Below are 23,559 nucleotides of genomic sequence, written 5' to 3'. Positions count from 1 at the left end.
TCTCATGAACCAGGAAGAAAAAGAAGTCATTAAAAGTATATGCACAGAGCCACGGCCTCACTTTTTGTTTATAAACACCTTGAGACCTCAAGAATGGCACAGGAATGGTTTTAAGTGTTAACAATAAATCTAATATAGTAATTTTTACGATTCAAGTGATTCATATAGGTAGCAGTCCAAGTGAATGACCTTGACGTCCGTGACATCACAGCAGGAAGTCTATTGGTCTCATCACCATTTCCGCTATACTAAAACACAGAGCTGACTGCAACTCCAATCCTCCATTTTGAGCTAATTTATCGCCATGCCGCGTAGATGCGCTGCTGGTGGGTGCAGCAACACGACAGAAGGTGGATTTACGTTGCATTCATGGCCCAAGAATGTTCAAACTGCAAAGATCTGGATGCGTTTTGCGAGAAGTTGACAGGCACATTGGGTGCCTACGAAGTGGTCTCTCCTCTGCACATTTTACTGAAGACTCCTACGAAACCTCTGATCTGTTGAGAAGCGTTGGCTATAAGCCGTTTTGAAAGAGGGTGCAGTACCAACAATTAAAGGAAAAGAAAACTATAAGAAAAGCAAGTTCAGTTGCACCAGTCCTCCCGGAGCGTGAGCCGAGGGCTGTTGCTAAAACCCGGGATGGAACGGGATGCGACATATCTCTCGGGCAGTGACCTCCCCGCGGTTGTTGCTAAAACCGGTGACGTCCCGTCCCGGGTTTTAGTAATTGCCTGAGCTGAGCAGTAAGGGCGGAGTACTCAGTATGGAGAAAATGGAGAATGAGTGGACCAGCCGTCTGATTTCTCTGCTGGATATGCTTGCCTCAGCAGCAATATCTCGCCCTTATGTGGAAGAAGCGAATGAACAGAGAACTGAACGAACAACTGAATGTCAGACTGTTTCAAAACAATCGGCCACAAGATCGGCCTTCAAGAAGCGAGAACACAGACGGGTAAGCTCCGACTCTTCTTTGGATACAACACTCGTCGTTTACCTGCATTTAGATTAATACATGTAACTTGTATTGTGTGTTTAAGTTACCGGTATAAGATTATTTAATTTACTTCAGAATGTGATTGTCTCAGTTTATCTGATTATTTAATTAGCCTTTTACGTTTTATCAGTGAAAATGCATGCATGTACATGTATGTTGCACAAGTTATAACACCCATCCTGTTTTAATGAGTCAACCCACAATTACTGAAGTCAAAATCAGTCTTAGTTGAGCAAGTCGGTAACGGTATTTCTTACTTTCACCATAAATTTTTATTTATATGACTTTGGTCTATAGCTGTAAAAGGCCTCGGCCTTAAAACCGGTTACCGCTGTGACGTCACGCACTCGGGCATGGCTGGCTCAGCGGGGCAGCTCGAATGCCAACTTTGCGGTCGATTTTAACTCAAAAATATATTTTTTATTCTCATTTATGCATCGTACAAGAGTCAAGGATGGAGATACTATCCACTCAGAAATTTATTTAAAAATAAAGGCTCTGCGTATCTGCTTTAAGGACCCCTCACACCCTGGAAACAACCTTTTCCAACTCCTCCCCTCAAACAGGCACTATAGAGCACTGCACACTAAAACTACGAAAAATAGGAGCAGTTTCTTTCCCCATGCCATCACCCTCATAAATAGCTGACCTGAACCAACTTTGCCATATACTATTGTGCCTCTTGTATCATACACTCGTTTGCACTACGACACGGCACTCTCCGTACACGGACTGTCACGTGGATATTTTTGTATGGTGTGTCTCCTCTGTAAATAACCTGCACATTGTCTACTGTCTATAATGTACATTACATATACACATTTTCTTTTTCTGTATTGCTAGATACATACAGTACCAACTGCCAGAACCAAATTCCTTGCCTGTGTCAACATACTTGGCCAATAAACGTGATTCTGAAATTTTCTTTAAAAAAAAAAAAATGCATACTATCAGCACAGAGAAAACTAACTGTTCCAATGAGACACTGCAGATGGAAAGACAGTTTAGAGAGAAAAGTGATATGGAATTCAGGCCGTTTTATCATTGAAACCCATGGGGATGGATGGGGCTAACAACTGTACTGAAACCAGCCAGCAGAGATGCTACACCTGTGGTGGCGTCACTTTTTAAGAGATGCACTGTCCATTTTTTATACACGTCAAATGCATCATATGACAACTACCCACCCAGAAAAGGCCACCGCATGCTTCCTCCAAGACACATGAACCCAGACAACTGTACCTTTTAAAACTGCTGTATATGCTGCGTCATGAGGCAATGCAACAGACCTCACCCGCTTTGCCTCTTGCATTAGCTCGGTGCCCATGATCCGCTGGTCTCTCTTGGAGTCCCGGCCATGGGTGGCTGTGCCATCGTTGGGATTCAAACCTATTATATCTGGACGATAGAGCAAACGCTCCTTTGTTGCACCACTCAGGAGCCCACTGATAAAGCTTTTACTCTGGTCTCCATTCTTCTAACTGTCTTCACAAACTCTTCCTTCTTCATATACTCCAGTTTGATATCAAAACGATCATAATGAATCTACAAATTGGTCTATACGGTCATCTAGGTACGTGTAGCAACCTGAACATGCATTAAACTACTTTTTAAAAAGAGAGAGTAGGCAACTCGAGCCAGATGACGACCCTGGGGCAAACACAGGACCCTTGGGGAAGTATCTCTCAGCCCATGTTTACATTAGACCGTATCAGCGGATCATCAGATTAACGTTTTTAAAACGATTAGCGTGCACACAGCAACACCAATACACGATTTGCGTGCACACAGCAACGCCAATACACGGATACGCTCGGCTCCGCAGGCATCCTGCGCTCCAAATCACTCCGCCCTCAACAACAAGTGCCCTCTGGAGGGTGCGCACTCCGGCCCTGCGCAGCTCACAGAGCGCGCGAGTGAAGTGCACAAGCAATGATTCGGGACTGAGCCGCTGTGTGTGAGATCCCAGCGCATATCACTTACTACTTGCAAGTGGAAGGATGGCAAGCCTAAAGACAATCATAACTACACAATGGGCAGTATTTGCATCAGTATTTGCAGTATTTTCATACTTTTATACTCTTTAATGAAAGGTGATACAAGGCGGAAGTCCGCGCCGTTTTTCAGCAGTCGCGTCACATGACCAACGCCAGCGAATCAGGAAGGTGGATGTCACAGTGACGTTGTCCAATGAGACGCCAGCTAGAGCTCAGCACAGCGTATCCGCGTATTCTCAATGTTTACACAGCACCGGACCAGACACGATCTGGATTGAATACGTGGACGCTGGCGGATTCCCGTTTCCCGGCGGTTTCATGTAAACGGACAGTGCATCCGCGAAGAAAACGAGACAGATACGGTCTAATGTAAACGTAGCCTTAGTTGTCTAAGGCGTGTCTGGAAGAGCTGGAATCTTTGGCTGGGAATCGAAGAGCCTGGACTGAATGTCTCACCCTGTTGCCACCACAAACCCAACAAGGAAAAGCAGGAGGAAAATTAATTAATGAGCATTTTGGCTCAAAGAAACTCCTAAAACGGCATATGAATTAGACCTAGAAGCCTAGCTATGCATTTATCCTCAAAACATCATCAGTATGCATAAGAATCCAAATTGAAAACTCCGGCGTCCTCCTGTCATCCCATCTCCTTCTAACCCGATTACATCATGCTCTTACCTATAAAAAGTACCACAATATTACAAAAAGGCAGGCTGAGAAAATTTGACCCACAAGGAGTAAATCTTAGAATGACTAAAAAGTAGGGCTGTCAAACGATTAAAAAAATTTAAATCGCGATTAATCTCAGAATTTCATATAGTTAATCGCGATTAATCGCATTTTTTTAAATCCATGTAAATGAATAAGGCTTTTAAAGTGAAATGTTACAATTAAAACGAACACATTTTATGCTAAAAGTACTTGTTAAAAACTGCTGGGACAAGAGAAAATGGTAAGGGAGTTTATTCACTCACATACTAGGCAGAACATACAAAACACAAAATTGGATTTTGTGATGGATTAGGGAGCTGTAGTCTCAAATATAAAACATGTAGTCACATACTACTGTGTCTCAGTTCAGACGTGTGACAAAAGAAAATAAAAATGAAATAAAACTTCAATTGTGCTGGAGTTGTATTCAGTCACGGCCTATAGGACTTCACAGTGCTGTGCAAACAAAAATAAATTGCAGTTGGACTTCAAGAAAGACATTTAGGTCATATCACAGTGCTACAGCGTACTGAAATCTCACTTTACAAAAGGATTTTAGAACTGCAAAGTGCATACCAAAACCAACTCAATCACACTCTACTTTTGAAATGAAACTTCCCGTTTAACAGACCTTTCTCCATCACTCGCACTTACTCTTATTGAAGCAGCGCGCGACAAGCCTCAACAGGAACTACGGGTGACTCGCAGGGCCAAATTAGAATTTGCGTTAACGGCACCATTTTTTTAAATCGCGATAAATTGAGATCGCGTTAATGCGTTATTATCGCGTTAACTTCAACAGCCCTACTAAAAAGAGTCTGAAGCGGAAAAACCAAAGTCACAAAAACGTGGACGTCAGAACAGTTATTTCAGTTTACTGACACAACCTGCTTCGCAAGTCCAATTACTGTAGGTGATATTACAGCAGGGCGGCACGGTGGTTAGCGCTGTCTCCTCACAGCAAGAAGGTCCTGGGTTCGAGCCCCGGGGCCGGCGAGGGCCTTTCTGTGTGGAGTTTGCATGTTCTCCCCGTGTCCGCGTGGGTTTCCTCCGGGTGCTCCGGTTTCCCCCACAGTCCAAAGACATGCAAGTTAGGTTAACTGGTGACTCTAAATTGAGCGTAGGTGTGAATGTGAGTGTGAATGGTTGTCTGTGTCTATGTGTCAGCCCTGTGATGACCTGGCGACTTGTCCAGGGTGTACCCCGCCTTTCGCCCGTAGTCAGCTGGGATAGGCTCCAGCTTGCCTGCGACCCTGTAGAACAGGATAAAGCGGCTACAGATAATGAGATGAGATGTTACGGCATATTTAGCCAAATATTTGGCTGCTAGAAAACTAGCTTGCATACAACACAGCATAAGTAGTATAATTTCAGTATCAGGGTCCTGATTTTGAAGGTCATATTCTCAAAGATTCATAATACAGTATCAGGATGCATCAACATATAGCCTAGCATGACCTTTTGTTGGTTTGTTTTTGGTTTTTCCCCTGGATTATACTTGATATAACATTTATATGTTAATATACACTCACCAAGCACTTTATTAACACCACTACACCAATACTGGGTAGGGCCTCCCCCTTGGCTCTCAAAACAGACTCAATTCTTTGTGGCATGGAATCCACAAGATGTTGGAAACGTTCCTTTGAGTTTCTGGTTCGTGTTGACAGGATCGCATCACACAATTCCTGCAGATTTTTCAGGTGCACGTATACTGAAAATCTCCCATTCCACCACATCCCAAAGGGGTTCTATTGGATTCAGAACTGGTGACTGAGAAGGCCACTGAAGAACACTGAACTCATTGTCATGTTCAAGGAACCAGTCTGAGGCGATTTTTGCTTTGTGACATGGTGCATTATGATGCTGGAAGTAGCCATTAGAAGATGGTAAGTTGTGGCTATAAAAAGATGCACATGATCAGCAACAATACTCAGTGGACAATGGCATTCAAGCGAAGATGCATTGGTATTAACATGCCCAGTGTGTGCGAACAAAACATTCCCCACACCATTACACCACCTCCACCAGTCTGGACTGTTCACACAAGGCAAGTCGGGTCCATAGATTTATGCTGTTTGTGCAAAATTTTGATCCTACTGTCTGTGGGCCTCAGCAGAAATTAAGATTCATCAGACCAGGTAATGTTTCTTTTCTCCCAGTCTTCAGCTGTCCAGTTTTGGTGAGCCTATACCCACTCCAGCCTCAGATTTCTGTTCTTGGTTGACAGAAGCGAAACCCGATGATGTAGTCTTCTGCTGTTGTAGTCCATCCACCTTAAAGTGCATATTCTGGACCAATTTTGGGTTTTTTTTTTTTATATGAAAGTATGTCCCTTTACACACTCATCCAGAAGGGTAATTTTGCACAAGGTCATCTGTCTACAGCAGAAAAACATAAAAATAATAAAACGCGTCTGGAAAAATCCCAAGGGAGTCTGGAGCCAGAATCGTGACGTCACCTGCGGAAGCGCCAGCAGGCTGTGCGAGCTTTGTGCGGTTTCAGTGCACAGCCTGTGTAGACCAAGCGCTCCCATTTCTCTCTCATTGTCCAGTCTTTTGGAAAACAATGAGTACTAATCCCATCAAGATTGGTGTTGCTACACCCTCCTACGATACATCTGTTAACCATTTTAATAATTACCCGATAACATTGAAGAAATTTGCAGAAAACCACCAGGTCGTTTTCTCATAAAACAAACCAGCACTGACGTAGGATTCAGAAGGAGGCTTCCCGCACGCGACGTCATGAAAATCAATGTTTGCCGGGAAATCCAAATGCCAAGATTTTCAGAGGCGGAACAATTCGCCTCAAATGGCTTGATTTCAACTGAATTTTTCTGGTATTGCGCAAGGTAAAAAAAAATTGCACAAAATGCAAAATGTGACAGATATTTGACCAAAGTTTAATATAAAATAGGAGAATTACATTGATCTTGCTCCTGAATTTACCCGTGATATGCACTTCAAAGGTTTGATGTGTGGTGCATTCTGAGATACTTTTCTGCTCACTGCAGGTGTACAGAGTGGTTATCCGAGTTACTGTAACGACTTCAGCTGGTTCAAAATGCAGCGGCGAGGGTTCTCACACGAACAAAAAGAACAGAGCACATTACTCCAATTCTAAGGTCCCTTCACTGGCTTCCAGTAAGCTACAGAATTGACTTTAAAAGTATTGCTGCTGGTGTACAAATCTCTAAATGGTACAGGGCCCAATTACCTCTCTGATATGTTGCAGCGGCCTAACCCAATCAGATCTACCAGATCGCAGCAGAAAAATGTACTGGTAAAACCTGTTGTTAAAACAAAGTGTGGTGAAGCAGCTTTTAGCTACTATGCAGTCCAGCTATGGAACCAACGCCCAGAGGACATCAAAAATGCTCCTGCTGTTGGCAGCTTCAAATCTAGACTAAAGACCAAGCTGTTCTCAGATGCTTTCTGCTAAATTATTAATCTTGTCATCTTTACATGTTTTAAACTTTCTTAACTTTTACAGTCTCTGCATGTTTTAAACTTTACTTAACTTTTATTCTATTTTATTCTGCTGGGTTTTTTTTTACTGAACTTTTACTTCATTTTATTTCTACTATTGTTTAATTCTTATTTTTTTCTCTCTTCTTCCACATTTATTTTATGTCATTTTATTTTCTATTGTTTACCAGTGGTGCAACGGATCATCATTGATCCGTGATCCGTTCGGATCGACGTCATCGGTTCGGGACACACGTGATCCGCGGATTGATTTCTGGAAAAAAAAAAAAAAAGTTGTGCTCCATTCGCATACAGCTTGCGGCGAGCGGAGAAAGGAGGTGTGTAGACATGGCGAGCGGAAAGGAGGAGCTTGAACGCCCCGCGACACTTAAATCCCCTGTATGGGAGCATTTTGGCTTCCCTGTCAACCATGATGACGAAGGAAAGAGGTCAGTGGACCAAACTGCGACTGTGTGTAGGCATTGTGGCACAAGAAAGCCATATGACAGTGGAAACACATCCAGCATGTTCACTCATTTGAAGCGACATCACCCGGGTGTTTCACTGATCGGAAAAAAAACGAAAGCTGGCCAACAACCGCTCATCACCGCAGCATTTAAGCAGCCTCTCCCTGCGCAATCCGACCGGGCTAAAGCTATCACAAACGCTATCGGCGTGTTTATAGCTACAGACATGAGGCCATATTCAGTTGTGCAAAACGAGGGCTTTAAAAACATGCTGAAAGTGCTTGAGCCACGTTACGACATCCCATCGCGCACACACTTCAGTGAGAAGGTAGTGCCAGATCTCTATGAGCGGGAGAAGAAGAAAGTTGTGGATGAACCATCCCGAGCGTCGGCTGTTGCGCTCACGACAGACGGGTGGACGTCCAGGGGAACGGAGAGCTACGTGACGATAACGGCTCACTTTATCACCGAAGACTGGGAGATGAGAAGTCTAGTGCTGCAGACACGCCCCCTCTACAAGAGTCACACAGGCACTCATCTTGCGCAGGTACTGACACAAGCAGTTGAAGAATGGAAGTTAAGGAGGCCCAGTACTAATAATATTCCAGTAACAACTGATAATGCAAAAAATCAAATAAATGCAGTGAATATGGCAGGACTTGGCCCACAGATAGGGTGCTTTGCACATGTAGTGAATTTGGCATCACAGAAGGGAATCTCAGTCAATAAAATGGAACGCCTCCTTGGGAGAATCAGGAAGGTGGTTTCCTACTTCCACTGAAGCACAACAGCTGCTCATGTGCTCAAGACAAAGCAAGACATGTTACAGCTACCCAATCATAAGCTCATACATGATGTACCAACAAGGTGGAACTCCACTTATGATATGGTGGAGCGTTATCTGGAGCAGCAGGCAGCTATATACTCTGCATTGACTGAGAAAACCCTGAGGAAAGAAAACATCATCACCCTGTCTGATGATGATGTGAGAGTGGCAGAAGAGGTCCTCCAGGTACTTAAACCCCTCAAAACTGTCACATCTCTGCTGAGCACTGAAACTTCACCATCTGTATCAATGATCCTGCCGCTGAAAACAAGGATTCTACAATCCATGGCTCCAAGTGTGGAAGACAGTACCATCACACAAGATGTCAAGGCTGCCATTAGAGAGGACCTGAAGCCCAGATACACTTCATCCCCTACTCTGCAGGACTACCTTCACAAAGCTACTGCCTTGGATCCCAGATTCAAGTCCCTGTCTCACCTGGACCCTGCCCTACGTCAGAAGACATACAATGACCTCACCACTGAGATTGTGAGCCATCTGGGTACTGAAGACTTTGATGAGGTAAAGAAAAAGAATATTATCTAAAAATTATAAATGTAAATCTACACACATTTTTTATTTCCAGTAATAATGGCTTTTATTAAATGTTATTGCCACATTTTTCATGCCTATGAAACATTAAAATAAATAACAGGTTTAATTTTTTTTTTTCTGCAGGGTCAAGCTGCAGAGGCAGCAGGAGGAGGCTTGGATACATCTCCTCCTCAAAAGAAATCAGCGATGGCCGAGCTCTTTGGAGAGACCTTTGTCAGCAAAGAGATGTACACCAAGGCTCCTGGCATTGACCTCATCAAAGAGGAGGTGGCATCCTACCAGGCAGCAGGTGGCATGTCAGTGGATGGTGATCCACTGACATGGTGGAAAACCAATGAATGCAAATACCCTTGTCTTGCAAAGATGGCAAGATGCTACCTCGCTGTGCCAGGATCTTCAGTACCATCAGAGAGAGTGTTCTCAACTGCAGGGGACATAGTGACAGCTAAGAGGTCCACACTCTCTCCCGACAATGTTGACATCCTTGTCTTCTTGAAAAAAAATCTGAAATTATAAACTCAGGTTCTTTCACTGTCCTTGTTTCAACGAAGATGTCTTCTTATGTTTACCTTTGAGTTCTAATGACCTTTTGAACCAATATTAAAAGAAGATATGCCTTTTTATGTTGCTGTTGCACTTTAAGTAGATTTTTGGTTCATTGTTACATTTTAAAGGAAGGAGATATGCCAATATATTGCACTTTAAGTTGTTTTTCATTAATAATTATGCCTTGTGCACTATTTTTATATATTTTAATAATTTAAGTGTGTTATAAACAGACAAAATGTAAGTACGTATGTTTATTTGTCTTGTTTTTTTTTTTGCTTTTTGCCGATCCGAAAAATGATCCGATCCGTGACTCTTGATCCGAGGAACGATCCGATCCGTGAGTTTTGTGATCCGTTGCACCACTATTGTTTACTGTTTTGCTTTTACCCCTGTAAAGCACATTGAACTGCCACTGTGTATGAAATGCGCTATATAAATAAACTTGCCTTGCCTTCTATCAGCTCCAAACAGTCTGGCCAGTTCCTGTTGACACCTCTCATCAACGAGATGTTTCTGTCTGCAGACTTGCTGCTCACTGGATGTTTTTTCTTTATTGTACTATTCTGAGTAAACTCTGTATGTGAAAATCCCAGATCATCAGCAGTTACAGAACGATTCAAACCAGCCCGTTTGGCTCCAACAATCATGTCACACTCAATCACTGAGATCACATTTTTCCCCATTCTGATGGTTGATGTGACCATGACTCAAAGCTGTTGGCTCTTATCTGCATGATTTCATGCACTGCTGCCACATAACTAGAGGATTACATGAATGAGTAGGTTCACAGGTGTTCCTAATAAAGTGCTCAATAAGTATATCTAATATTTGTCAGCTGCCGTAAGAATTTCGATGTGTATTTTTCCAAGTGTCAACTGTGCAAATGACAAATACAAGACGAATTACAACCAAGATTTTTCTTCACTGCTAATTTTAGCCAAGTTATCCAGCTGTCTAGCTTCGCACACTGGTTCAGGGGCTACGGGTTTCTGGCTGCCCCGTCATCCTCTTAATAATTTGGATGTCAAGACAATGATAGGTTCAATGGCTTAAACCAAATGGAGCGCCCATTGACAAAATGCCTGTTTTAAAATTTAAAAAGTGTCTTAACAAATCAGACCTCCCCTTCAACAGTTGATTCTGATTTTACAGATTATATTATTTACAAGTTTTATAGTAGTAATTGGTAATATGTTGCGTTTTATTGTACTTTTTTTTTCGTGGTCCAGTTTTCATCAAATCCTGCACTCTGATTGGCTGGCGAGCAGTTACGGACCCCGGTTACGGACCTCTGGTGACTCGCTTGTTCATAACAACAACAAACATAGTAGCAATTTTTGTCAACATTTATCTAAGATTTATTTATAAGATTTTTATCAAAAATCTTGTAAATTTTTGCCAGCATTTCTCAGGAGAATAGCATTAATTTTACAGCATGGATAGCGATAACGACAGTCTTCACAGCGAAAGCGACTTTTACTACCCTGAGGAAGAAGAAATAAAATAAAACATTTCAGGAGAAAGCTAAAAACCTGTAACTCGCTAACGCCGAGCAAAAACATGGCTGAATCCTGAATGACTCAATGTCAATGTAGTTTTTTTCCCTGCCATGGAAGTGCACTTGTATACCAAGGAGGAAGCAATTTGCATTACAGCCGTGAATGAGGATTCAAAATGGCAGCTCGCCTCGGCTCGGTTTTCCCTTTCGGGCGCTCTCGTTTTCTGTTAGAATTTGAGAAAGAAAAAATAAAAATATATTATTTACCAGCTTAAGGTCGGTCCGTATGGTGAAATACCGAGACCTCGGCCTTGAATACTGAGCTCGGCCTAGAGGGCCTCGGTCAGTACTTTCAAGACCTCAGTCACAGTATTTCACCATACGGACCTCCCAGCTGGTAAATAACATATGTATTGACCATTTAAAAGTCACATTTGTGCACAGGTACTTTAAAGACAACAGAACAAACAGTACCAGTGGAGCCAATCCAGAGCACGACTGGGAAGTAGCTTCAACTTTTAAGAATGTCACATGATATTTAGGGCAGATCTAATGTATCCGACTTTAAGTGTTCTTCAAATTTAAATCTTATACTATCATGTGAATGTTATGTTAGGATGATTATTACATTATACCATAATTCTCCACAAAAAAAAAGTCTCCATATCTCCAGAAAAAAAGCAATTATAACTGCAGTATTTGACTACACTATTAAGCATGAGCTATGAAAGTAGACATACCTTCCAGTCTCTGAATCTTTGATTTTACAGAGATAATTGTCTCAAACGGGGAGACCCGCAGCTGGAAGCAGGTCCCGGTCAGAGTCTCAATGAACAGCTCCATGGTCTCATAGAAGGGCAGTTTGTAGTCGACAACCCCTAGGTTATCATCATTGAAAAATGGTGGCTCCCTCTTGTCGGTCATGTTTGTCGGGACGGGAGGTTGTTTAGGAAGAGATTGGGATGAAGCCTGTCCAAGGTGGAGGAGCGATAGCTGTGATCTCACCACCGTCCCCAGGTACACTCATTCCAGAGAGAGGTCTACACTGTGGAAAAGACACATGACATACTAAGCTGTGCAACACAAGCTACAGCCATTGGTTGTGAGACATCTGAAACAACTGTTGTATATAAGAAGAACCCTTTATTTGTCACATGCACACTTCAAGCACAGTGAAATTCATCCTCTGCATTTAACCCATCTGAAGCAGTGAACACACGCACACACTCAGAGCAGTGGGTAGCCACACACTAGAGCGCCCGGGGAGCAGTCAGGGGTCAGGTACCTTGCCCAAGGGCACTTCAGCCCAAGGCCGCCCCACGTTAACCTAACTGCATGTCTTTGGACTGTGGGGGAAACCGGAGCACCTGGAGGAAACCCACGCGGACACAGGGAGAACATGTAAACTGCACACAGAAAGGCCCTCGCCGGCCGCTGGGTTCAAACCCGGAACCTTCTTGCTGAGAGGCGACAGTGCTAACCACTACACCACCATGCCGCCCGAGGGTATAAAGGTGTGTGTAAGCTGCATCCTCTTTCTCCTTAAAAGACAGCGATTTGAACCTCAGTCCAGCCATGCTCCAAAAACAAGCACATTCGCTGCTTCGCATAGAATGACTGAATGGTTAGTGCAAGAGGGGCTTAACTGATGGTCAGCAGGTGAGTACAGACGCCCCCTTGTACTAATTCAAAAGTTGGTGGACTATCCATCCATCCATTATCTGTAGCCGCTTTTATCTTGCAGGCAAGCTGGAGCCTATCCCAACTGACTACGGGCGAAAGGCGGGGTACACCCTGGACAAGTCGCCAGGTCATCACAGGGCTGATACATAGAATGGGGATGTTAACCGATGACCGTTTGACCGGTGGTTGACCGAATCAACGTCAACCGGTTAATTTTTTTTTGGTTGTCGGTGAAAAAAATAATAATAATAAATCATTTTGAAGCTGCCGATTTTGTAGCTGAGAACCTGGAATTCTGTGTTGTAAACGCTTGGGCCATGCCATGCGGTGTAAGGACGACAGCTGACAAATCAAAAACACCCATTCAGTCATGTCCCGCCCTCCCGCCCCAGTTAAAGACAGCTGACAAATCAGAAACACCCATTCAGTCATGTCCCGCCCTCCTGCCCCAGTTAAAGACAGCTGACAAATCAGAAACACCCATTCAGTCATGTCCCGCCCCAGTTAAAGACAGCTGACAAATCAGAGACGCCCATTCAGTCATGTCCCGCCCCAGTTGAACACAGCTGCCACTCGGCGAAAGAAAAAGTGTAGAGACAGGCTTTTTAGCTTACAAATTACTATTCTGTTTTTTTTTTTAATTATTATTAGAAGGCACATGGAGTTTAGTCCTGCCTTGGCCAGTGCATTCTGAAAGTATGTTTCGGTCTGTAGCCAACAATGCATGTTATTGCAGATCATATCTCTCCACACAAACTAAAGGCGCAGATGCCGACTTTTTCACGGCTTTTTCATGGACTGTAACGGCATTTGCTTATGTACTGTAGTAATTTTAATACAGAATTTACTCTGATGAAATTATTCAGACACTCCAACGCCCCCCCCCCCCCCCCAAAAAAAGAAATCGGATCTGCACGAGCCGTGAAAAAGGCACGCCGTTTGCATCCCTGTTTAAACTCGTAGGTTAACCGACTAATGAGGCTCGGTGGTCGGCCAAGATTTTTTTTAGTTTTCGCCATCCCTAACATAGACACAGACAACCATTCACACTCACATTCACACCTACGGTCAATTTAGAGCCAGTTGGTAGACTAATTTTCTTCAAACACTCTTCAGAATTTCTATACTTTTCCAGGGTCGGGGGGGATTCTTTTAGATATTATACTTTTCCAGACCTGCAGCAATGACTGTGCTAACCACTGCACCACTCACCATAAAAAAAAAAAAGTCTTGATAACCCAAAAGAAGGAAGCACCTGCATGCCCGAGCTACTGTTCGTTTAATCCTGCAAGAGCTATTAAGATCAAGTAGCCTTAATTTATTTGATTTGTCACATAGTTTGTGACAGGGGACGAATACAAGGCAAAGCCCCAGTTGATTTTCAACCCCCTTTGGCATAGACTTTTTACCCCAGATGCCCTTCCTGACTCAACCCTCCCCAATCTTTCCAGGGTTGGGACCAGCACCAAGTATTCACTGGCTTGTGCATCCCCAGTGGCTGGGTGTTTTTACCTAATCTGCTTGTCTTTAGGGAGGACCAGAGCACCCAGAAGAAACCCACGCAGACACAGGGAGAGCATGCAAACTCCACACAGAAATGCCCCCGCTGGCCATGGGGTATGAACCCAGAACCTTCTTGCTGTGGGGTGACAGTGCTAACCATTACACCACTGTGCCACCCAAAAGCAATAACAACCAAATGTTACCCCTTTTACACCAAGGCAGTTTGAGGGCCAGTGTTTAAAGCTCATAGGCAACGGTTTTAATTTTATGCACATTTGAAACTTTATATGTTAAAAAACCCTCTGTAATTTTCTTCTGGTCCCAAGAAGTATTGTTTATAAGTAATAATTAAAATAAGTTAGTGTGGATCGTGGCGAATTTCTGTCGGCAATTTTCGTGACCACTCGGCGCGTGACGTCATTCAAGACAAACAAACCGCTGGAGTCGAGTCCACTTCCGTTTACTTACGTTGCCATTCGGCTTGAGTGCAGACGTGCATTCAGGAATTTCCAAAGAAAAGCCATGCCTTATTGTTGTGCAGTGAACTGTAACAACGGGACCAGTTCAGGAAGAAGTTTTTACCTTTTTCTGAGAGAGGAGAAGAAGCAGAGAGAGTGGATTGGCTTTGTCCGGAAGAGAAGAGGCGGAGCGAGAAGATTGGCTTTTTCCGAATAAGGAGAAGAGGCAGAGCGAGAGGATTGGCTTTTTCCGAAAGAGGAGAAGAGGCGGAGCGAGAGGGTTGGCTTTTTCCGAAAGAGGAGAAGAGGCGGAGCGAGACGGTTGGCTTTTTCCGAAAGAGGAGAAGAGGCGGAGCGAGAGGGTTGGCTTTTTCCAAAAGAGGAGAAGAGGCGGAGCGAGAGGGTTGGCTTTTTCCGAAAGAGGAGAAGAGGCGGAGCGAGAGGGTTGGCTTTTTCCGAAAGAGGAGAAGAGGCGGAGCGAGAGGGTTGGCTTTTTCCGAAAGAGGAGAAGAGGCGGAGCGAGAGGGTTGGCTTTTTCCGAAAGAGGAGAAGAGGCGGAGCGAGAGGGTTGGCTTTTTCCGAAAGAGGAGAAGAGGCGGAGCGAGAGGGTTGGCTTTTTCCGAAAGAGGAGAAGAGGCGGAGCGAGAGGGTTGGCTTTTTCCGAAAGAGGAGAAGAGGCGGAGCGAGAGGGTTGGCTTTTTCCGAAAGAGGAGAAGAGGCGGAGCGAGAGGGTTGGCTTTTTCCGAAAGAGGAGAAGAGGCGGAGCGAGAGGGTTGGCTTTTTCCGAAAGAGGAGAAGAGGCGGAGCGAGAGGGTTGGCTTTTTCCGAAAGAGGAGAAGAGGCGGAGCGAGTGGGTTGGCTTTTTCCGAAAGAGAAGCAGCGCAGCGAGAGGGTTGGCTTTTTCCGAAAAAGGAGAAGAGGCGGAGCGAGTGGGTTGGCTTTTTCCGAAAGAGAAGAGGCGGAGCGAGAGGGTTGGCTTTTTCCGAAAAAGGAGAAGAGGCCGAGCAAGTGGGTTGGCTTTTTCCGAAAAAGGAGAAGAGGCCGAGCAAGTGGGTTGGCTTTTTCCGAAAAAGGAGGAGAGGTGGAGCAAGTGGGTTGGCTTTTTCCGGAAGCGAAGACGAGGTGGAGAGAGCGGATTGTGCGCGTGAAGCCAGAGGGTTACTTTTTTCCGAAAGAGGACAAGAGGCGGAGAGAGTGGATTGTGCGTGTGAAACAAAATCAAGCAGTCAAAGAAGAAATGGACCAGCAACGCCCAAGCAAAAAGGAGAAGACTGGAGGAAAACATTTTTACCTTTGCTTGCAATTGACAAGTCAAGAATCCTGAGGGATCCTGTACAATCATTGTGGAAATGAGACAAAGGGATATTTCCTCGCTTAGAGTAGGCTATAAATAGTATAATACCGCGGATGGCAGGCTAATGTGGCCTACCGGCGCACTGTCAAGTAATCGTTACCTATATCCACTAGGGAGGGCGGTTTAATTATTCTTCAAAAGGGCTCTTATTTAGTATTACGACGAAAGTAGGAATTTATCATAACTACCAGGATAAATCTTTTGGGCGCGAGTCTCGTTGAGGTCCAGGGTCACCGCGATCAGAGTCGGCCGAGTCGCTGTCCAATTCCGAGGCCGCACGGTCAAACCAGTGAGCCACGTTCACCCATTGCTTTGCAACGGCCATAGGGTCATACATATATGGTTTCACCTCTCGATATTCAATTTGGAGACTTCCTGCTTCGAAATCTCTATCAGACATTTTACACAACCTCTCACAACCAAAGTCCGTACACGTGTGCTCGGTTCACAAATAAACACAGAGCTGCTCCCGGGCTGTTTGCCTTAAATGACGTCATGACGACGGCCCCCTGGCAGTGAAAGTACGCATAAGTGAGATGTAAACAAACCTTCAGAAATTGGGCAAAACAGTATATTTTAATCGTTTTATTCAATTTTAGGGTGCAAATTAGACACTAGGAAGATTGAATTCGCTTTTTGGGTCGTTCTTCTAGACAATAAAGCTGATATTCTACGTTTCACCTCCGATCGTCGCCTATGACCTTTAATCTAGCTCTCAACTTGAACCCACTCCAACTGGCACCAGCCCAGAACTAGCACCTAATCTACAGCAATGCAAAGAGGGTATGTGATGATTTCTTAGAAGACATCCATCCATCATCTGTAGCCTCTTATCCTGTCCTACAGGGTCGCAGGCAAGCTGGAGCCTATCCCAGCTGACTATGGGCGAGAGGCAGGTACACCCTGGATAAGTTGCCAGGTCATTCACATCTACAGTCAATTTAGAGTCACCAGTTAACCTAACCTGCATGTCTTTGGACTGTGGGAGAAACCGGAGCACCCGGAGGAAACCTACGCGGACACGGGGAGAACATGCAAACTCCACACAGAAAGGCCCTCGCCGGCCACGGGGCTCGAACCCGGACCTTCTTGCTGTGAGGTGACAGCGCTAACCACTACACCACCGTGCCGCCCTTTCAGAAGACACGTTCAAACCTTAAAAAAAATAAATAAATTAGACATGTTCAACTAACTGATGTTTTACCAGCATATTTAAAGTGCATATCCTGGACCAATTTCGAGGTTTTTTTATATAAAAGTATGTCCCTTTACAGTGTAAAGGGACATACTTTTATATAAAAAAACCTCGAAATTGGTCCAGGATATGCACTTTAAATACGGTATGCTGGTAAAACATCAGTTAGTCCAAAAATTACCCTTCTGGATGAGTGTGTAAAGTTTACACACTCATCCAGAAGGGTAATTTTGCACAAGGCAATCTGTCTACAGCAGAAAAAAAATAAAATAACAAAACACATCTGGAAAAATCCCAAGGGAGTCTGGAGCCAGATTCGTGACGTCACCTGCGGAAGCGCCAGCAGGCTGTGCGAGCTTTGTGCGGTTTCAGTGCACAGCCTGTGTAGACCAAGCGCTCCCATTTCTCTCTCATTGTCCGGTCTTTTGGAAAACGCCGAGTACTAATCCCATCAAGATTGGTGTTGCTACACCCTCCTACGATACATCTGTTAACCATTTTAATAATTACGCGATAACGTTGAAGAAATTTCGTTTTCTCATAAACAAACCAGCGCTGACGTAGGATTCAGAGGGAGGCGTCCTGCACGCGGCGTCACGAAAATCAATGTTTGCCGGGAAATCCAAATGCCAAGTTTTTTCAGAGGCGGACCAATTCGCCTCAAATGGCTTGATTTCAACTGAATTTTTCTGGTATTGCGCAAGGTAAAAAAAATTGCACAAAATGTGACAGATATTTGACCAAAGTTTAATATAAGATAGGAGAATTACATCGATCTTGCTCCTGAATTTACCCGTGATTTGCACTTTAAAGGGTCATATTATTTCTAGCCGCTTTATCCTGTTCTACAGGGTCGCAGGCAAGCTGGAGCCTATCCCAGCTGACTACGGGCGAGAGGCGGGGTACACCCTGGACAAGTCACCAGGTCATCACAGGGCTGACACATAGACACAGACAACCATTCACACCTACGGTCAATTTAGAGTCACCAGTTAACCTAACCTGCATGTCTTTGGACTGTGGGGGAAACCGGAGCACCCGGAGGAAACCCACGCGGACACGGGGAGAACATGCAAACTCCGCACAGAAAGGCCCTCGCCGGCCACGGGGCTCGAACCCGGACCTTATTGCTGTGAGGCGACAGCACTAACCACTACACCACCGTGCCGTCAACTTATGTTTAATAATAAAAATGTTCTCATCTCATTATCTGTAGCTGCTTTATCCTGTTCTACAGGGTCGCAGGCAAGCTGGAGCCTATCCCAGCTGACTACGGGCGAAAGGCGGGGTACACCCTGGACAAGTCGCCAGGTCATCGCAGGGCTGACACATAGACACAGACAACCATTCACACTCACATTCACACCTACGGTCAATTTAGAGTCACCAGTTAACCTAACCTGCATGTCTTTGGACTGTGGGGGAAACCGGAGCACCCGGAGGAAACCCACGCGGACACCATGCAAACTCCGCACAGAAAGGCCCTTGCCGGCAACGGGGCTCGAACCCAGAACCTTCTTATTGTGAGGCGACAGCGCTAACCACTACATCTTCAGGTACCCCAGATTACTTAATTAATTTCACTTGCTTGGGTCACCTTATTACCTGACAAAAATTAAACCACTTCAAAACGTAATTCGGTGATCATGTAATCACAGTTATGCATTATATTTTCACCCTGGCCCTGAACTAAAAGTTTGAAAGAACAAACAGTAGATTGAAGCAATAATGTTCATGTTATTCAGTCATGGCGGCAGGCAGCAGTCTCAAACACCACACAGCGAACTCGCCCTGTTTACTGAGCTGCAGTGGTTCAGAGGAGATCCGACATTCACACGGAGATCCACTAGATCACTTTCATCAGCACCGGAAGGGGATGCGATCTAATGATCCATCAACTGTCACTGCCAAGATCACAACACTTTCTGGACGTCCGAATAAAATGAATGTTGTTTACGAGGAGGTACTCAAGAACCCAATAATGTAATAGAATATATAATAGAATAAGAAAACAAGATAAAGACAAATAAAAACGCGAATAAATAAATAAAACTAGCACGCGCCACAGATATAGCAACCTGGCTAACTGTGTGTTTAGTTAGCCGGAATGTTTTGTGTGCAAAGCTAACAACAGGTACAGAACCGGAGGATGCTAACGGCTGCCTCTCCTCTCGTGCGATTAACCCATTCACCAGCCCTTTTTCCACGCCGTTATCTTAAGAATTAAAATAATAACAATAACCAAATCATGATTTACGTCACAGCGGGTCTCAGCACCATTAATTCTTCAGGACATCTTCAGCATTTCTCGGTCGCTCCCAGTGAACATGGTGGGAGTCGTCTATTGTAGCGCACTCTGATTGACATGAGAGAAGCCGTATGGCGTCAGCCGTAATATGGAAATAAGACTGCACGGTCCAATGAGAACACGGCGGGGGCGGGATTACAGCCAGTTCGGTTGCAGGTGAAGGATTTACACTGATGTCTCCCGGATGTGAACTCTGGTTTCTAAGTAACACAAGTGAAGCTCCGTCTCACCTGCGCACTATTATGCTATATTCACTGAGCAGTTTATTAGGAATACCTGGACACCTACTCAATCGTGTAGCGCATCAAATCATGCCGATACAGGCCAGCATTTCCGAGTAATGTTTACATCAACAACAGAGCTCCTAGGATCATTCAAGCACACAAACCCCTCCACCACAATAAGGCCATGGCAGTTCTAGGGGGAGTTCTCTCACCTATGGTCATGAGCTTTGGGTAATGACCGAAAGAACAAGATCGCGGATACAAGCGGCCGAAATGAGTTTCCTTCGCAGGGTGGCTGGGCGCTCCCTTAGAGATAGGGTGAGAAGCACAGTCACTCGGGAGGAGCTCGGAGTAGAGCCGCTGCTCCTCCACATCGAGAGGAACCAGCTGAGGTGGCTCGGGCATCTTTTTCGGATGCCTCCTGGACGCCTCCCTGGGGAGGTGTTCCAGGCATGTCCCCCCGGGAGGAGGCCCCGGGGAAGACCCAGGACACGCTGGAGGGACTATGTCTCTCGGCTGGCCTGGGAACGCCTCGGTGTTCTTCCCGAGGAGCTGGCCGAGGTGTCTGGGGAAAGGGAAGTTTGGGCTTCCAGACTGCTGCCTCCGCGACCCGGATAAAGTGGAAGAAGACGAGATGAGTTTACCTCAACCACCAGAATGAGGAAAATGTCATCCCAGGGATTCTGTTTTTTTCCCTCTCCCCTCAAATCTGTCCCTCTGAGTGACATGTCGGTCCTGGGATCGAGATGCTGACCTCTTCTGCTCCTGGGACCTGCCTGATCCATCCTGGTGCCCTGTGTCTGGTTGGAGTCTCATCGCATGGCTCCTGTGGAGGGCGGGCCCCATGTGGACAGTTGGGGGTCGCGCTTGGAGGACGCTCTGGACTCTTGCAGTGGTGCTTTTGTGGCTGGGGACTGCGGTTGACTTGCTGACTTTGGGACTGCGGTTGTCGTGAACGGTTTTGCGCTCGGGTTTCCGTCAGTGGGGGGTTTATAGCATCAACGAAGCTGACTTTATGTTAGGACTGTTAATGTTATAGTCATATTGTCTGTTGTTGCCCAAATGAGGATGGGTTCCCTTTGGAGTCTGATTCCTCTCGAGGTTTCTTCATGTCGTCTGAGGGAGTTTTTCCTTGCCACCGTTGCGCTCATTGGAGATAGATTAGGGATAAAATTAGCTCAGGGGCGGCACGGTGGTGTAGTGGTTAGCGCTGTCGCCTCACAGCAAGAAGGTCTGGGTTCGAGCCCCGGGGCCGGCAAGGGCCTTTCTGTGTGGAGTTTGCATGTTCTCCCCGTGTCCGCGTGGGTTTCCTCCGGGTGCTCCGGTTTCCCCCACAGTCCAAAGACATGCAGGTTAGGTTAACTGGTGACTCTAAATTGACCGTAGGTGTGAATGTGAGTGTGAATGGTTGTCTGTGTCTGTCAGCCCTGTGATGACTTGGCGACTTGTCCAGGGTGTACCCCGCCTTTCGCCCATAGTCAGCTGGGATAGGCTCCAGCTCGCTTGCGACCCTGTAGAAGGATAAAGCGGCTAAAGATAATGAGATGAGAAAATTAGCTCATATTTTAAGTCGTTCAAATTCTGTAAAGCTGCTTTGCAACAATGTTTATTGTTAAAAGCGCTATACAAATAAACTTAACTTGACATTTGAGTGTTCCTGTACTGTAACTGCTGATTTCCTGAGATTTTCATGCACAACAGGTTCTAGATTACTCAGAATGGTGCTGTAAAGAAAAAACATCCAGTATGGGACAGTTCTGCAGATGGAAATGCCTCATCGATGAGAGAAGTCAAGAGAAAATGGCCACACTTCTTTGCAGCTGACAGAAAGGCTACAGTAACTCAGATAACCACTCTGTGGTGAGCAGAAAAAGCATCTCAGAGTGCAGAACAAGATGGGCAACAATAGCAGAAGACTACATCGGGTTTGACTTCTGTCAGTGAAGAACAGAAATCTGAGGCTGGACTGGGTACAGGCTCACCGCAACGAGACAGCTGAAGACTGGAAGAGAGGAAAAAAAAAAAGTTACCTGGTCTGATGAATCTCACTTTCTACTGAGGCACACAGAATCAAAATTTGGATCAAAAAGCATGAATCCATTGACCCAACCTGCCTTGTGTCAACAGTCCAGGCTGGTGGAGGTGGTGTAATGGTGTGGGGAATGTTTTCTTGACACACACTGGACCAATTAATACCAGTCAATCATGGCTTGAATGCTACAGTCTAGTTGAGTGTTATTTCTGACCATGTTCAATCCATTCATAACCACAATTTATCTTCTAATGGCTACTTTCAGCATGATAATGCACCATGTTACAATGCAAAAGTCATCTGAAATTGATTTCATGAACACAATGAATTCAGTGGCCTTCCCAGTCACCAGATCTGAATCCATTACAACACCTCTGGGATATGGTGGAACGGGAGGTTCACAGTATAAGTGCACCTGAAAAACGTATAGGAATTGTGTGATGAAATCCTGTCAACATGGATGAAAATCTCAAATGAATGTTTCCAACATGTTGTGGATTCCATGCCACAAAGAATTAAGGCTGTTTTGAGAGCAAAGCAAGGCTCAACTCATTATATAGTGTCTAAAAAGAAGGCCTGTGTCATTAGGACGACATACTTTATTTACATGTCGAGTAATCTACTCCAAATCCTTTCCAGTTGGTTTGTTTTTATCTGTCACCACTTATCCCGTGCGGGGTCGCGGGGGGCAAGCTGGAGCTTATCCCAGCTGACCATGGGCAAGAGGCGGGGTACACCCTGGACAAGTTGCCAGCTCATCGCAGGGCTGACACACAGAGACACAAACAACCATTCACACTCACGGTCAATTTAGAGCCACCAATTAACCTAACCTGCATATCTTTGGACTGTGGAAGGAAACCCACACAGACACGGGGAGAACATGCAAACTCCACACAGAAAGGCCCTTGTCGGCCGCTGGGTTCGAACCCAGAACCTTCTTGCTGTGCTAATCACTACACCACCATGCCGTCTTCCAGTTTGTAGCTTCATAAAAAGAGAGTTCATGTTAAAACTATAACAAATTTCCTGGTTACACAATTGCACAGTGGTGTAGTGGTTAGCGCTGTCGCCTCACAGCAAGAAGGTCTGGGTTCGAGCCCCATGGCCGGCAAGGGCCTTTCTGTGTGGAGTTTGCATGTTCTCCCCGTGTCCGCGTGGGTTTCCTCCGGGTGCTCCGGTTTCCCCCACAGTCCAAAGACATGCAGGTTAGGTTAACTGGTGACTCTAAATTGACTGTAGGTGTGAATGTGAGTGTGAATGGTTGTCTGTGTCTATGTGTCAGCCCTGCGATGACCTGGCAACTTGTCCAGGGTGTACCCCGCCTTTCGCCCGTAGTCATCTGGGGTAGGCTCCAGCTTGCCTGCGACCCTGTAGAACAGGATAAAGCGGCTAGAGATAATGAGATGAGACACAATTGCACTTTTTGACCACACAAGACACACTTACAGAAGGGAGTTATTTATAATCACGCTGTCTATTATCACCCAGATGAGGATGTATTCCCTTTTGAGTCTGGTTCCTCTCAAGGTTTCTTCCTCATGTCATCTCAGGAAGTTTCTCCTTGGCCCCGTCACATCAGGCTTGCTCATTAGGGAGAAACTTATTAAGGATATTTAAGCACTGCCTAAAAGTGGAGCACCTGATGAGTGTATGAGCAAAATATATCTGTAAGAACACAAAATCAACCTGAATATAATTATAATAATACTGCATATGAACCATCAAATTATGT

At 45.1% G+C, this 23,559-nt stretch overlaps 1 protein-coding gene across 2 annotated transcripts in view; it reads right to left on the bottom strand.

The window, feature by feature from the left end:
• The window catches only part of zfand4 (zinc finger, AN1-type domain 4), a 53,627-nt gene extending 33,886 nt beyond the window's left edge, over positions 1-19,741 (bottom strand). Inside the window, exons 1-2 of one of the 2 annotated variants that reach the window (XM_060925789.1) lie at positions 19,518-19,741; positions 11,808-12,112 (exon numbers count right to left, since the gene is read on the bottom strand). In XM_060925789.1, coding sequence (XP_060781772.1) covers positions 11,808-11,991 — 184 coding nt within the window. In that variant the 5' untranslated portion in view covers positions 11,992-12,112; positions 19,518-19,741. The remainder of the gene's footprint in view (positions 1-11,807; positions 12,113-19,517) is intronic. The other variant, XM_060925790.1, reaches the window with a different exon arrangement.
• Positions 19,742-23,559: the final 3,818 nt, after the last annotated feature.

The sequence above is a fragment of the Neoarius graeffei genome, chromosome 7 (genome assembly GCF_027579695.1).
Source record: "Neoarius graeffei isolate fNeoGra1 chromosome 7, fNeoGra1.pri, whole genome shotgun sequence".
NCBI lineage: Eukaryota > Metazoa > Chordata > Actinopteri > Siluriformes > Ariidae > Neoarius > Neoarius graeffei.
Note: the sequence above shows the minus strand (reverse complement) of the source record. Positions and strands in the feature narration are given on the sequence as shown.